This window comes from Ambystoma mexicanum, chromosome 12, assembly GCF_040938575.1.
Source record: "Ambystoma mexicanum isolate Mex_15411 chromosome 12, UKY_AmexF1_1, whole genome shotgun sequence".
Lineage (NCBI taxonomy): Eukaryota > Metazoa > Chordata > Amphibia > Caudata > Ambystomatidae > Ambystoma > Ambystoma mexicanum.
The window spans coordinates 1,000,683,360-1,000,700,376 of NC_090936.1; the positions used below are offsets into that span (position 1 = coordinate 1,000,683,360).

General features: G+C 45.8%; 1 protein-coding gene across 2 annotated transcripts in view; it reads left to right on the forward strand.

Moving 5' to 3' along the window:
- The window catches only part of DENND6B (DENN domain containing 6B), a 756,791-nt gene that overhangs the window by 688,256 nt on the left and 51,518 nt on the right, over nt 1–17,017 (forward strand). For both annotated transcript variants that reach the window (XM_069629519.1, XM_069629520.1), the window contains exons 19-20: nt 672–746; nt 2,304–2,454. In XM_069629519.1, the coding sequence (XP_069485620.1) occupies nt 672–746; nt 2,304–2,429 (201 nt within the window). In that variant the 3' untranslated portion in view covers nt 2,430–2,454. The remainder of the gene's footprint in view (nt 1–671; nt 747–2,303; nt 2,455–17,017) is intronic.

The following is a 17,017-nucleotide window of genomic DNA, read 5'->3' on the forward strand; positions in this document are numbered from 1 at the left end:
GCTAAAGATTCTGGGTAAGTGCCTCGTAACCAGGACTAATGTCTGGCAGAGGGACTCCCAGGACCCCCTTGTTAATTTGGGACTCCAGAGGGCCCAGAATGCGGCGATCAGGCTGATTGGCCACCTCGGGAAGCGGGACCACGTTTCGGCCCTTGGTAGATCTCTCCACTGGCTCATGGTGGAAGACTGTGTTAAATTTAAGGTGGCCTGTTTGTTGTAGAGATGCTTTTATGATCTTGCACCAAAATAACTGAGTACCAGGATTTACTGTTACCAGCCAACTAGAGATCTCCATTCTGGAGATAAATTGTTGATTTCCATACCACGGGCAAAACGGGTCTCTAAGGGCAACAGGAGGTTTTCCGTGTTTGGCCCCAAATTGTGGAACCAGTTACCAGTCAAAATCCGGGCTTGTCTGTCCTTGGAGGGCTTCAGAAAGTTGTTAAAAAACCTTCCTATTTAAATGAGCTAATGATATGTAGGTCATATGCAGCACTCATACAGTCTTATTTTGAAGTATAGTTACCATCTGGGCCCAAAAACTCTAATAAAACCACATTTTCAAAATAATTCTGTTTGGTTCACGTAAGAAATATTCAAACTCAAAATCAAATAAATAAATAAAAAAGACATCCTTAACCTGGAAACCTTGCCCCTTTTGTTTACTGCAGGATATCGTGGCATGGATAAAAGACAAGTCGGAGGTGGAGATCGTTGATCTAGTCCTAAAACTGAGAGACAAGCTGGTAAGTCTGCTTTCGTAAGTCTCTGCTGGCAAACCCCTGTTTTATATGAAAAGCCGTCTGCTGTCTTTGAATATCCTTTTGCTCTAGGGGTGGTCTGTGGCACGTTATATGCCTGACATATTACTACTAACTATTCACCCGAAGGTGAGACCAGCCTGCCAGGAAAGCTGATGGGCCCAGCAACCTCAGGTGAGTCGCTATCTCCTGCAGAGAGCATTAGTTAAGAGCCCTGCTCTGAAATGAACTGCATTTCGCACCGCGTGTGAATGGATGATGTGCACTGGCTTCCTGGACCTTCTCACAGTTAAATCTAGGGATTGATGAAGATAGAGACAACTAGCCTTCTAGACTTCATATTGGGGAAGTGAATTGGCCACTATACTGCTGTTGTCCAATGACAGCATGGAATCTGTTGAAGATACAGAGTTTTCTAAGCAGCCATTATAGCATGACTTGAGTTCTGAGCATGGGGCCATTTCTCATTACCAACCTCCTAAACTGCGGACCAGAAACTATTGTCCAAGTTTGTCACATGACTTACATCAGAGCTGGTCCTGGAGCCAATTTTCATTACACATGTACCCCATCACAACTGTAGATGTCATTTTTATTTATCACATCCTGCATCGCAACTGGGCCTGCTGCCATTGTACTTTGCTCCACAGCTGACCTACATCACCTTGTTGCATGACCTACGTCCTACATCACTGCTGAGCCTGCAACCCTTGTCCCATGGCCCATGTTCCATATAAAGACTGGACTCGTCGTTTTTGTCCTGTGACCTTCATTCCACATGCACAGGTGGGCTAGTTGAGGAGACATTGACATGCCCTACGTTCTATGTTATGGTAGGCCTGGTGCCATTGCCCTTTGACCTGCTTCCCACAGTCCAGTGTACGTGGAGCCATTGTCCAGTGAACTAGACCCTACGTCATAGGTGGACCTTGAGCCATTGTCCCGTGACTTTCTCCTAAATCACCCTGGGCCTGGCACCACAGCCCATGGACCTACATCTTGCACCTATTGTGCTTTGAGCCAATGTTCCACAGTAGAGGATGTATGCAGTGTCCTAGGTATCACGTATGCCTTGCCAACGTGCTAAATCATCCATAATAATCTTTTTGCTATCGCTTTTTGTAACGCAGTGAATGGCAGGCTTTACTATTCCCCAGTTCCATGTTAGGAAAGATTTTATTTTCTGCTGTTTTCCCTCCATAAGGCATCAGGGCTCCCTTCTTTTTGCTATTGTTCCGAACCTTTCCTGACTTCTGGAGGTAAGTGAAGCCTTTTTGCTACACTTACCTTGCTAAGTGCATCTGTTTTGGGGGCACTGATCGGGCACTACGGCTACCAGTGCAGGATTACTCTGCTTTCAATAGTGAAGTTCTTTGTTTATTTTTCATGCACGCCTCACCTTCTGTGAAGTGCCATAGAGAATCCTTGTCTTCCTGTAACTTTCATTTCTTGGTTATCCACCTAGTTCATCTTCAATCCCCCGTGGCCTCAGCCTTACCCATCTCTGTTCGTCCTCACACTCTCTCCCTCTTTCCCCTGCAGATGAGAGTACAAAGTCAGCACCTCCAAGTCGGTGAGGCAACCCTGCAGCACCTGGGCCTGTACATTGACAAAGTCATTGGGTCTCTTCCAGAAGACCTCCAAGGGGTGCTGCATCACCGGCACTGAGCAATTAAGGACAATCAACCACACGGTAAGTGGGTTCAGGACATAGAGGGGCCTAAGGGGGTGGACACAGGTTGTAGATACAATCCTTGGTATTTGTATGGATTTTTTGACAAAAGATTGAGATTGTGGTCAGAGTTCTTTCATAGGAAGATTGAATCAGAAAGGCATTACTCAAATTCTTCCCCACGTGTGTTGCTTGCCTGGCCATTCCTTTAATCTGCTTGAGCCTTCTCGTAATGCACAGTGCTGCGGAAATGAAAAGTGCTTCAGATTGCTTGTAAGTAGTGGTTAGTAGAGGTGCTCGCACAAGCCGATTCCTGAGCAGCAAGTCATCTAGAGGGCTGGCGACGCATCCCTGCGGGTAGAGGATCTGGGGGCTTAACACCATGCAGCAGCCAGTGATTCTGCCCACATAAGAGCATGAAATAGTTCAATGTTTTGGAATTCCATCCTTGTTTAAAGGGGCAAATATGATAATTAGCGATGTACTGAACAAAAGAACAGCTGCTATTTTTTTCTTTTTAAACTTCATCCTGTTATTACTGCACTGACAAAATATTTCCAGGGAGCACGGGTAGAGTGCATGTGCACAAAGGGCTTGGAGGGGGTACACTATGCAGCTTTGAATGCTTTGCTCCGTGTAAAGGGCGGAATTGCTGAGGAAGAAAGGGATTCTACATGTTGGTACCAGTGAGATCTTTCTTGGGTCAAACGCTAGGGTTTGCTCCTCCTTTGCCCCACTGTAGACAATTCCCAAGATGGCACCTATTATCCTGTAAGACTATTGAGACTGTAGCCGTGGGTTTCAACTTCAGTGACACGTTGAATGCAGGAGCATCTGCAGAGAACAGGGACCCAAGGGGAGTGCACATAGAGGTACACATATGTGAGACGTGGTGTTAATGCACTGAGGCTGCACAAATCAGCTAAATATACACTCGGAGTCAGGGGAAGGAGGCTTACGGTGAGCCAGTGTCATTAAGGCTTTGACCACCATTCCCAGCCACCTGGTTTAAGAAGCGAAACTATTAGAATTATCCACAGCTGAGAATCTCACTTCACCTTATGCACACCACAATTCTATTAGCAATTGAGGAGAAAATTAATACTACACTTTCCAAAATGGAGTATCATTAAAAAAAAAAAAACAAGGTTTGGCAGACTGTGTTTGGATTCTCTATCCATGGTTCGTGAATGGGACACAGGACTGAGGGACTTGTCTGCCTTCATTTAAAACCTCTCATTAACAAAGGGAGACAGTTACAGAAGTTGTCAGCAGCTTTGTGATCTTATTTACCTTTAGTCCTCCTAAATTCATGGAAGTTCACCTATGACATTTTGCATCTCACCTGGCGAATCCATGATGTTTGCATGTACAGTGGATGGCCCTGAATGCAATCAGTTATCTTCGCAGGTGGGGGTCACTGCAGGCAGTGCCTGAAATCTGATTTCATTCATTTGTGTTTTTGCACACTAAAAGGTCCTTCGGACAGTGGCACAACATGCATAACACTAATTTCTGCATGTTTTACCACATCATTTCGGAAATCCGACCCAACAGTCTGTAAAACCATAGCTGTTTCTCCCGGGTTAGTGTTGGATTTTACTCAAAGCTATTATAATGGGAAAAATCGCACGTCGGGACACTGATGTATGTCAAAAGCTTGCCTAACGAAGACCTACTCAAACCAGCCCAAAATCAAGCAGTTTGTTGGAAGAAGGGACACAAAACATCTGCTTAAACAAAGACAACAAGCCGTAAAATCTCATTTAATATCCAACATGTGAAACCATTCTTAAATGAATGATTGGGTCAAATGTGAAAGGTGGAAAAGCACCAGATTCCCTTTAGCAGAGCATCATGGATGGAGCAGCAGTCATTGGTCCAAAGCAAATACCATTATTAGTGTCAACCCTGGTGGATCAGGCAATCTATCCGCATTACCAGCAGCATGACCAGCAGCATGACCAGCAGCATGAAGCCCATCAGCCTGTGACATCAACAGAGTCCCTGCATGGTTTGTTGGGGAAGACTTTCCTTTTGGCTGTTTTTTTTATCCACATTACACAAGACACTCCAGTATTTTTGCTGGCTGTTTTGGTGTTCATGACAACGTTTTGGGTATGTGACGCTCATTTCTTTGGACAGCACTGACCAATCTCTATTTCTGTTGGTGCAGGGGTGCCCTATCCCTCATTTTGATTTTTGAATAGTACTGCATGTCCCAATGGCTAAATTCTCTTTCGCTTTTTTTTTTTTTTTTTTTACCCTTGCTGGGTTTTCTCAGGCAGGCAGTGTGTTCAAGACATACTGGTGGCAGTGCACCACTCCTTTGGTGCACATTGTTTCCGGTGTGCAAGCGTCCAAAATGTTCCAAATACAAATCAAAAATGGAGGCGTTAGAAACAATGTGTAGGGTCAGCCCATCCTGAATACCACAGAGCGCAAGCAGAACAGGGCAGTGCTAATAGGGGAGCTATATTGCCAGTATTAGCTCTCTGTCCTCTCTCTGATCATTTCCAACTCTTCTGTCATCACCCTGCTTCAATTCCATCCCTGCCCAGTTTCTCTGAACCTTTGTGGTCCCCTTGCCATGTTTCATATTCTTCCCAGGTCTTTGATTGGTTGAACATAGATTTTACATATTTGAACTTTCTGCCCAATGGATAAGTGTTATGCCATCCCCTCGCTGGGGATCTGCAGTCCCCTGAAGCGATAAACGGCAAGGCAGCCATTTCCGAGTCAGGCGGCAGTTACGACCCACCACCATTCTTGCACATACCGTGTGGGAGTTCTGAACCCAGCTCCCAAGCGTTTGGTCTGCTTACGCAGATCCTTTTATTCATTTCACTTCATGGCTGTGAGCATCCAGCTCAACAGGGCTGCACTGGTCGTTCTTCATATATGTGACTGGCAGTCTTGTTTGTAAGCATGCTGTGGCTTCCCTCGCGTCTCCTGGGACCAGTTCTCACCCCTGCTTTCGTATTATGTTGTAATGGTCTTTGAAGTAAAGGCAATTCCTGGATATTCATCCTCCCTCATTGAAGCTGCAGAGGAACCCTACCCGTTTTAGTCACACCAGCACTGCCAAAGCCAACTTGGCTGAGAGTGGGGTTGGCATTTCTCATAATTTACCTATAGGTCTCTACAAAAGGGATACCAGATGCATGAGAACTCTCTACCAATCTCCTCAAAAATCTAAGGTCACATCACCTATGCTCAAGCATAGCACAGAGGATTGAGGGGGGCATCTGCAACTCTCGTCCAATGCCACCACCTGGTTGCTCATGCCACTGGGTTGTTTTTCCTGGTAATTTCTTTCCTGGTCTGTAGAGACCATCCAGACCTTATGACAGAGTTAGAGGGCTGACATCATCACAATATATAAGGTTAAATTGAGCACAGGAAGTTGCACCTGGCACATGACAACCCACAACAATAGTGACACTTGATGCTATTCTGGACACTGAAGGCTATCCCTGGGCATAGCATGGCTGTACCGGATCATATTCTTTTAAAAAAAATGTTTTGTTAAGTGGGTTGAACAATTTAACCTTTTGCACTGTGCAATAAAAAAGATTCATTCATTTTAAAAAAAACTATAATAATATTAATCACATACATCAAAACATATGATTCCACACATTAAAAGGACATTCATATGGTTCCCATTATAGAGCCCAATAAATTGAATAATGTGAAATGATCTACAAAATCTAATCAATCATATGATGAATCTGACTTTCTCTGAGCACATGATGTTTGTATCTGGAAAGTGAAGACTGGTTTCATGATGCTGCACTTGGCATATGATGGCAATACCTGAACACATGGGCCTGTTCTGGGCACAAGACGGGTTGCACCTGGGAATTTGATGGGCCTGATGATAGGATGTATCTGACATCGTGTGGCTGTTTATATGAAGCTGAGGTTGAAATTTGAAAGCCGTACCGGTGCAAATTTGGGCCTTGGCTGTGACACTTATCCTAAGACAATTTGCTAATGTAGGGATTGAGGGGGTTTTGTGCAGGAGCTAAAACAGCCCTTGGTTTCAGGCATCACCCAGTAAGTAGGAGCTAACTCTGGGGATAAGAAGTGGATGCATAAGGTGCCGTTAATTTATCTTCTGCATGAGATGCAAACCATAACTTTCTCTCAATTATATATGAAACAATCTGATTTAAATGTTTTCTAGATGTGCTCCAATGCTCATTTGCAAACAGTCACAAAGATGCCAAGTTAATGTCATGCTGTTGTGTAGGTATGTCAGTAGCTAGCCTTGTGAGCTAAATTATTCCATGGTACCTGGTGGTTTTCAAGCTAACCTAGCTCTTTTAGGCTACAAGCAGGCACTAAATGCCTCCCAGGAAGTTGGATGTTGACAGAGCATGTGATGTAACTCAGCATGCAAGATTATGCTTTGAATTATATACTTGTACCTGAGCGTTTTAGAGGCCTGGTTGTAAACAGATATGACTGTTGGCACTTGGCATATGATTTCAGTACTTGGACACAAAATGGCTGCACTTGGCACATGAGTCAGACATAATCATATGAGATGTGCATAGAGTGACCCTAAATCTATGATGGTGTACTTGGCACCTGTTGGTAGTACATGGGCACGTGAAACTGTGCATGACTAATGAGGCTCGGTATGTGCATAACATGGTTGTACCAGAAGATATCATAGGTTTAGGTTGAAATTACCAAAAAAAAAATAATCGCATTGACAAAATTTCTAAAAATGCTACCACCAAAGGTCCGAACACCAAAAGTTGTAACCTTTGGTGGTAGCATCAACAACAAAAAAATGGGGGCTGCTGGGGTGTCCTCCGCATCGCCCCGCTCACTATACTTTATAGTATAGTGAGCGGGGGCTGCGGGGGACACCCCCGCAGCCTTCCGTTACAAAGAAAAATTTAAAAAAGAAAAGGACCCTGCAGCGCCTGTTCCCGATCACGGAAGTGAAAGTGAACTGGCGCTGCAGGGAACCAGTGTGAAGATGAAGGTAAGTGGGGTTTGTTTATGTTGGGGGTGTGGGTGGGGGTGTGCTGAGGGTGTGGGTGGGGGGGTGTGTTGTGTGTGTGTGTGTGAGAAAGTATGTGTGTTCGCATAAGAAAGGTGCAAACATTTGGTAGTTCGCACCTTTCTCATGCAAACTATTTGCCCGCAGTACTTTCAGCCGCGGGCAAATCACTCGGATTCGATATCATAGGTCTGACTTTGTCAATAAACTGTGTTGGCTACATATATGCATCTGCAATATTTGATTACATTAACTGGACATACGAGATAACACTGGACACATACTGTTTGGGCCTGGGCACATAAGACTTCGCAATCGATGGTTGTGCATGAACATATGATGGTTGTACATATGAGGCTTAGTTTGGGCAATATCTAGGCAATCCAAAGACAACTCAAGACGCTGAAAGTAAGGTTCAAAATGGTTCATTCCGCAACATAAATTGGACACAGGTTTAGGGTGGCTTTGTAGTTTAGAATGAATGTATGCATTTATATTCATGTTAGCAAAAGGTTACGCATACTGTAGACAGAGAGAACACTCATCAATTGTTGACAATCAATGATTCTGTAGGTCCCTATCGTGAGTCGCTTATAAAAATCAATGGTCCTTTAGGTCCTTGTTCCGAGTCGCTCATCGCTTGATGTGCTTTGCACTCTGAAGTTAACTGCACTGAGAATGGGCGCGCGTGGCTGGCTTACATGCTGCGAGGCAGACGTGGAGGGGAGGTGAGAGTTGGCATGCTGCAGCATGATGAAACCTTCTGTTTGCTCTACCCACCTGTCGCCTCACCCTGACGTGATGCAGTGCATTGCAGTGCAGACATTCCGGAAACGGTGTGTCCTAGGGCATTGAAATGTCGTTTTTGAGGCCTTTGAGCTTTGTCCTGCTGTCGAGATGCTTAAAACTGAGGTTTGTCCGGTCCTTGTAAGAACATATTGATGCTTCCCAGATTTTGTGCATTGCGGTTCAAATATCAGAAATGGTGCGTCCTATGGTCTGGAAACTTGGTTTTCAAGGGGAACTTTGAGTATGTTCCTGGCATTGAGACGGTTAAAATGATTTTGTGCATTGCGGATCACATTTACCTGCACTCCACACGGGTTCTGAAGAGAGACATGATGACACTATCATCAAGTGTTGAAAGTCAATGATCCTGTAGGTCCCTGTTGTGAGTCGCTTATGTAAATCAGTAATCCTGTAGGTCGATGTTCCGAGTCGCTTATCGTTTGATGTGCTTTACATTCTGGACTGAGAATGGGCGCTTGTGGCTGGCTACGACCACCTTGATGTTTGGCTACTTCCCGGCAACTGTCTCGTGTGTGCAGGGGCTGAAATCTGGGGAATGGGGTGTGGTGTCCACATGTTATGTAGCCAGTGATGTCCAGAGGGTCCTTAAGTTAGATTTCGATGCAGTGGACCATGCCGGAAGAGTCATTGCAGAGGGGACTGTTATAAAGAGGCATGCATGGCTGCGCCAGTCAGGCTTTAGGCCAAAACCACAAGCCACTCTAATAAACATGCCAGTGGAACCTAACGTGCTCTTCGGTAAGGCCGTGGAAGACGCACTAAAACAGCAAAGGAAGAGTATGACGCTCAAAATCTTTAGGTCAGCTCACAAACAAGCCTACCGGTCAGAGAGAGAACGGTCATTTTTGCCATTTTTGGGGCCAAAATTCACAAAGGATCCGGCTACAATCAAGGCCAAGGCTCCTCCTGGGGGAATAATCAAGGACAAGCCTTCCAAGGATATCCCAGAGGACAACACAGAGGTCCTGGTCGGGGCAGAGGCCCTGCTCGAGGTGGCACCCCACCTCAGAGCAAGTGACATTCCGCTCCAGGTACCCTCCCATGCATCTCCAGTAGGTGGACGCATTTCCAACTTCACCCACGCATGGGAGGGTATCACCTCTGTTAGGCAGAAACCTGTGCAGTTCCCTTTGGGAACACTGCACAAGATTTTGGACTACAGGTGTTAGCAGTAAACCCACTTGGTAGCAGTCTGTAGCACCCAGATTTACCTGGTAGCTGTGGCTGAGCAGTCAGACTTCCCTCAAGAAGAGTTAGGCAGTATGCAAAGTATACACAATAGGCACTCAGACACAATAATACAAGCAAACACTGACCAGAGCTTTGGTATCAAAGTATATAATTATTTATTTAAAAACACACTGTTTGAAACACTCCAGCACTCTTATTGTAAAACACTCCAAACACAGTTACTATTATAATATATACAACCCTTATTCCTTATCAGATAAGTCTTAGTTAACACCACTTATTTTCATACAGAGGTGAGCGCTTAACTATAGATGGCACTCCAATAAGTTTATGAAGGAGGGAGGGAAAAATACAGAATATGGAAAGGTACACCACTCTAAGATTTAAGAACACTATTAGCAAGGCAGAAGAGCAAAAGTCACTTGTGAGCCAAAGTCCATAGGCTGGGCCCACTCTTTAGAGAAAGCAGAGCACAAATGCGCCCAAGATCACACAGTTACACTAGGCTTAGAAAGTCTTGCAGAGAGTTCGAAAAGAGTTTAGAGAGGCTCAGAAAAGTTTAGCCAGGGTGTCCCAAGCTAACCCAGATTCGAAAGCAGGGGGCTAAATCTACCCCGTACAGTCGGTGGCAAGGGATGCCAGGCAGGACACGATACCTTAAGTGGGAAGGATCCTCCAGCGGTGGCAGTTGTTCCTGGCAGCGGGTGCAAGTCTCGTCGTCGTCCAGGGGAAGAGAAGATCTCGACTTGGAGGAAAGATGAAGGTTGTTGCACTGCCAGGGAAGAAACCAGCTGCAGAGTTTTCCGGTTAAAGGTATTACCCTTTATTTCGCGGTCGTGGTAAAACGTGGTATTGAGGTTGCCGGGGTGCTTGGCACAGGCAAGGCAGCCACGAGATGCGTCGGGAAGGCGAAAAGATGGTGAAACTGGTTATCCCCACCAGTCAAAGGAAGGAGACTCTCCGGCAGGAGATCTCCTCTGTCGTTGGGAAAAGTGGTGAGACGGTCCAGCAGGGCTCCACCGGTGGTCTCGTCGTGGCAGGTCGGCTCAGCTTCTCCCTCGTCAGATTCTTAGGTCCTGTGGCGACTTCTGAAGTTCCAGTCCCCAAAGCCCTGCTTTTATGCAGAAAAACTCCCATGCACTCAGCCTAGCTGTCACTCAAACATGCTAAGTGGTGAGCCGGCCGGCTCACCACTTGGGCCAATCAGGACGGAGTGCGACTTGAGTTGCCTAGGCAACTCAGTCCCGGGTGTCTAAATCCCCCCTCCACCCCTCCTAAGTACCCCAGACAGAGTGGCACCACTTTGGAGGGCTTCTGTGGAGAAGCCCGCCAAAAAGTGGAAGAAAGGGTCGACTTGGGTTGGAGTCACAGAAGAGAACACAAACGCCATTTTAGAACCGAGTTTTGGCAAAAAATACCAACCGGAGAATTAATATTAAATAAATAAACTGGCGGTATGTTCGAGGCTATCGTAATTAAATAAATAAAGATAGTAGCCTCGAACAATGGGAAAATCCCATAGAGAAATATTCGCGGTTGAATATAAAAAGTAGTATCCACTGCCACCAGCCAAAACTCGATCAGGGGGGACGGAGACGTGCCCCCTCGACTAACAGACCCCGGGGCAATCGAATTGCCCCAGCCAGTACGTCCACAATATGATGGTTTGTACTGGTTCTGTTCAGAATTCAAGACTAGTAAAGTCAATGGTGACTTTACACGCCCTGGGAGACAGTAGTCAGTCCCAGGGTATGGAGTCTATACTGGGGGGTCACTATGACACCCCTGTGTTACTGCACTGAGGGTGCTGTGTAACACACATTACAAAAACACATTAAGCCCTATGGAGAAAAGGACCCCATAGCCCATTAAACACATCTAGAGTCAAAGAAACACACTCAAATCATGCCCAAGAGTGAGGGTAAAAGAGTCTCACTCTTGGCAGGAGAAACGAAATAAACCCCAAAAATCCAGCAAAGCTGCTGGGGGACTCACTAGGTTAGGAAATTCAGCCTAAACAGAGAATTCGCCCTAACAACCTCGGACAGATGGGTGCTGTCCACGGTAGCAGGGGACTACTGTATAGAACTACCAACGTCCTCACGACCACCCCCATGACAGAAAATCCACTCGGAAGAACATCAGCGGATCCTTCTAGAAGAGATAACTACACTTCTATAGAAGTGGTCTCAGGCAACCAGGTAAACCGGGTTATTCATTCAACTTACTTCCTTGGGCCAAAGAAAGATCAAACTGTGCGCCCTGTGTTAGATTTACGCCCTGCAAACAAATATGCCAAGCCATAAAAGTTCTGCATGACTTTGCTACAAGAGGTAATCCCGCTACTAAAAAAAGGGGATTACATGGCAACACTGGATATGAAAGATGCCTATTTTCATATTTCAATGTTCCCAGTGCACAGAAGATTCTTGCGTTTCAAGATAGCGAACAAGCACTACCAATTCAAAGTGCTGCCCTATGGTATAGCCTCGGCGCCAAAGGTATTGACAAAGGTACTGGCGGCAGTGGCAGCACATCTGCGCAGGGGAGCAATCCCAGTGTACCCTTACCTGGAAGACGGGCTCATAACAGAGGAATCACTTCTGATTTGCAGACAAAACATACAGACAGCAATCAACCTCCTCTTTCAATTGGGCTTCTCCATCAACGAGAAAGAAATCAAGCCTAGTGCCAGGCACTTCAAAACAGTTCCTAGGAGCTGTCTTAAACACATAGGAAGGATTGGTCTTTCCTTCAGAGGAAAGAGTAAAAAATCTGTTACTGCAAATACCACATTATCAGGCCGGCCACCAGATAAGGGTGCGCAAAGCAATGCGTTTAATAGGCATGATGGCATCTTGTATTTACCTGGTTCCTCACGCGCGCCTGCGCATGTGTCCCATACAGGAGTGGTTGGCGAAACAGTGGTCTCAGGCAAGCGGTCAGTGGGATGATCTAGTGGTTGTTTCTCCAACACTTGTACAAAATCTTTGCTGGTGGACGAGAGAAAACCTAACGAAAGGGAAACCTTTCTACGGCCCAGAGGTACAGGCAGTGGTCACAACGGACGCGTCACTGGCAGAGTGGGGGGGCTCACTACCTTCACCACACAGCTCAGGACCTGTCGTCTCACACTGCAGCTCAGAACCACATCAATGCGCTGGAGCTTCTGGCAGTATTCAAAGCACTTCAGGCATTCAAACCCCATTTAACAAACCTGTCGGTGCAGATACTAACAGACAGCACTACAGCGATGTTTTATATCAACAAACAGGGGGTTACACGTTCTCCAAATCTATCCAGACTTGCACAGAAAATCTGGAAATGGGCACTCAAACGGAAGATGTTCCTGTCATCAGAACATGTTCCAGGGGAACTCAACGCTCTAGCAGACTCATTGAGCGGAGATCCCCTACTATAGGAACACGAGTGGCGCCTACACAAAGTAGTCGTAGAACACCTCTTCCCTCAATGGGGTTTCCCAACTATAGATGTATTCGCCACAAGCGAAAATAGTCAATGCCCAGACTTCGCATCCAGGTTCCCCCAGCCAGGCTCCAAGGGGGAATGCCCTATGGATGAGCTGGTCAGGGACATTTTCTTACGTTTTTCCCCCCAACTCCTTTCATGAGGAAGGTGGTGAACAAGTTACACATGGAACTGATAACGCTTATCCTAGTTGCTCCTATGTGGGCAAGACAACAGTGGTACCCACATCTGCACAAACTGGCGATGTGCAATGCCATCAAGCTCCCGTGCCAGTACAACCTACTCACCCAGCACGAGGGACTAACAGTGCACCCACAACCACACTCGATGAACATGGCAGCATGGCTCCTGAAGTCCTAGAGTTCAGGTATCTCAATCTACCACAAAGATGCATGGATGTCTTGAAAGAATCAAGAAAAACGAACACTAGGCACTGTTATTTTGACAAATGGAGATGATTCATAATTTGGTGCCAGACTAAGCAGATCAACCCCATAGATTGTACTCCTTTTAACATTCTTACCTATATGCTCCCCTTGCTAGATGCAGGGTTAGTGTTCAACTCCTTAAAAGTCCACCTAGCGGCCTTGACAGCCTTCACCACTTCCCATAATAAGGTCTCATGGTGGAAGGTACAGTCATCAAGGCATTTATGGAAGGGGTGAAGAGACTCCACCCTCCAATTTCTAACCCACCGCCAGGTTGGGACCTCAATGTGGTACTCTCTAACCTCATGGGACCCCCATTCGAGCCTATGCACAAGTCTAGTCTCAAACACCTGACTTATAAAACTGCCTTCTTAGTAGCTATTACTTCCATAAGAAGGGTTAGTGAAATCCAAGCATTGTCAGTGCAGGATCCTTTCTTTACTATACATAAGCACAAACTGGTTTTACGTACTCTCACCCTAGGTTCTCACCTAAATTCATCTCCAAATTTCATGTAAACCAGTCTATTGAGCTACCAGCTTTCTTCCAGGGGCCCAAAAGCTCTGCTGAGGTAAAACTCAACACACTAGATGTGAGGAGAGTGGTCCTCTACTACGTAGACAAGACCAGACCGCTAAGAAAAACAGATCAACTGTTTGTCTCCATAGCGTCAGGCAGAGAAGGTGACCGCATCTCTAAGAATGCCATCTCTAGTTCGATAGTCAGTTGTATCTAACTGTGCTATTCCCTATCGGATAAAGCATTGCCTTTTATGCCAAGGGCCCACTCCACAAGAGGTACTGGAGGCCCTCTGGGCATCATTGCAAATGTCCCCTTAGTGTTACGCTCAACTGGTATCCATGGGGATGCCACCCAGCCCTGGTTGGATGATTTGCACTCTCGAACCCTCTCCCGGTCCCTTGGTAAGGCCTCTGGTTAAAGATGGGTCTGCAATATAGGAGAGCTGGATTCAATACCAGATTGTCTTTGTTTTCCCACCTCCCTTGGCCTCAACTCCTTCCTCCCCCTTGGGCCCTCTCCTCACCTTAATATTGTAAAAGGTGGATTCTCCGTCCTGCTCCTCGTGGCAGGGGCGCGTAGATGTGGGGGTCGAACAGCGACCAAGTTATTTCACTGGTGCAAGCCCCCCTGTGGGAATCCAGGCCTTCTACGACTCCGTAGGTTTGCTGCTTTACAGTCTTTATATGCAGTTCTTATGTTCCTCTTAGTTCGAATAATAATGTCTTGCTTCTTTCCTTTTAGGTATGGAAAGGTATTTTGGTGTTGTCATGCAGTTTGAAGATGAGCATGGCCCGGTAGGCGAAAGCGCGGTGTGTGCAATGCTGTCTGGTGAGTAATGCGCCACGCGCGGCTCTGTTTCGCCTTTTATATTGCTAACCTTAGTCTTTTTTCTCCTAAAAGGTTGCGATGTTCCTCGTTGAAGAAGAGGTAAGAATTGTGTGGCTTTCTTCATTCGGGAGGAAACGTGAGTAAACGCCTACTGATGCTGTCTTTCTTTCTCCTTCTTCCTTGTAACTGAGCTATGTGTGTGCCTCCATGTTGGCTGAACCCCCCCCAAGTTAAATAGTCCCAAGTAAATAGTCCCAGTCTAATGTTGGTATTCATGATGGTTATGAGCCTGGCACCAAAGGCGCCAGGACTGACTCCAAGAGAGTCTTGGATGAGGTTTTTAGACCTTTGATCTCGCCCTAACTGGAAGGCTGACTTGCCAGTAGGGCCAGGGGCAAGGGTCATGACACTTAGACAGTATTTACAAAGCAGCTACATGGAGCTCAATACATACTTTCCTTCAGCACTACTGCATTGACACTCATTCCAAGACAGATACACAAGTGGGACAAGCGGTTCTAAGACATTTATTCACTCATGAACCTTCTCACATCCCACCTCCTTCTTCCACTGCTCGCTAATCTATGCACAGCATGTGATCTAAGCAGATTCCACAAGCCTCAGAAGGGATACATTACTCACCGTAATCATATTTCTGATGCTTGTATCTACTTAGATTCACATGCAAACCCACCCTTCCTCCCCTCGGAGAGAAGGCGCATGTATGCTTATGAGCTTGTCTGATACGGATCTGTTTGGATACAACTGTACTCATGCTACACCTCATGCTACCTCATGTCAGAAAAATAACAATCTGAGGGACCTCAACGTATGAGGGATCATGGGTACAGAGGACGTCACACTAGGGATAGTATTACTGGCACGCCCTGTTGACGTCCCTTTTTGAGTTTCGAAAACAACTGTAATACTCCACAGCTTCCACTAGATGTCGGCCTATGAACAACATATGAATCTAAGAAGATGCAAGCATCAGAAAAGAGAGTTTATTGAGTGCATTCACCAATATGTTTTTCAAACAAAGGTAAAGCACTGCACATAAAGTAGTAAACATGATGGCAGTACTTGAAATATGGAAGAAAGAAAAAGAATAGTTTTTTCAAACAGGTATGAAAGGCATAAGGAGAGGAGGATGAACTTATATGGAGGGGTGGAGAATTCTAGTTTTTAGGGGCCAGCAAAGATGCAACTAAATCTGTAGGCATCCGTTACAAGGAGGCATTGGTACAGATAGAAGGTACAGAAACTGGGACTGAAAAGAAGGTGCATGAGAATAGAAAGAAACTAAAGAGGAAATAGAAGATGGGGCAAGTCCATGTAGATACTTGAAAACAATACGAAGAAAGTTAAAAAGAAGACCGTAATCAAAAGGTTAAAGGGAAGCCAAGAGGAGGAGTAATCGCTGAGCAAGGGGGAAGACGAAAGAGAAGGGGGATCGCAAAATTATAGATGGAATAAAGAGGGGTCAGGTGAGAAGAAGGGCGGTCAAGCAAGAGAGCAGAACAATAGTTGAGATGGGAGAAGATGAAAAAAAGAGGTTTTGTTGCATGAGAAGAGGACAATCACAGCAAAGGTTATAAAAATGGAAACAATAGATATGGGCAGTGTTAGTGATGTGAGATGCGAAGGAAAGGGATGAGTGAAAGATGACAACCAGGTTACGAACAGAGCAGGAAAAATGAAGAATAGTGGGGGGGGGGGGGATGAGAATGAGAAGGTCAGTAGGATGAAGAGGGGAGGAGTACAGGATTTTTGGTTTTGTAAGGGTTAAGTTGACGAAAGCAGTAGGACATCCAATAATGGATGGCCAAGAAGCAGGATGAAACAAGAGTGGAGAAAGTCAGAAAAAAAGAGGATTTGTCATCAAATCTGAGAGGGGGATAGTACAGTGAGCAAAACAGTAGGGGGCTGAGGACAGAACCCTGGGGAACACCATAAAGTATGGAACGAGCAAAAGATGATTGCACTCTTCTCGCCCTTCTCTCCTCTACCTCCTCGTACTTTCCACCGCCTTATCTTTCTACTTCTGTCTTTCCTCCACTACTTCTTAGTCTTTCTACTCTCCCCGCTTTGTGGCTTAAAATTGACAACACATTCCTTCCATGAACACCATTGCTCAGCGTAGTGCATGGAATCCTTTTGTACTACTTCAGAACCGCCCCCCACAAACCGCAACCGGGCTCACCTGCGCAGCCAAGTAAGCTTAGCGCAGTGCTTGGTGCACCAAATTCAGATTCGTCTCACAGCTACTCCTGGTTCAACTGCACGTACTTGC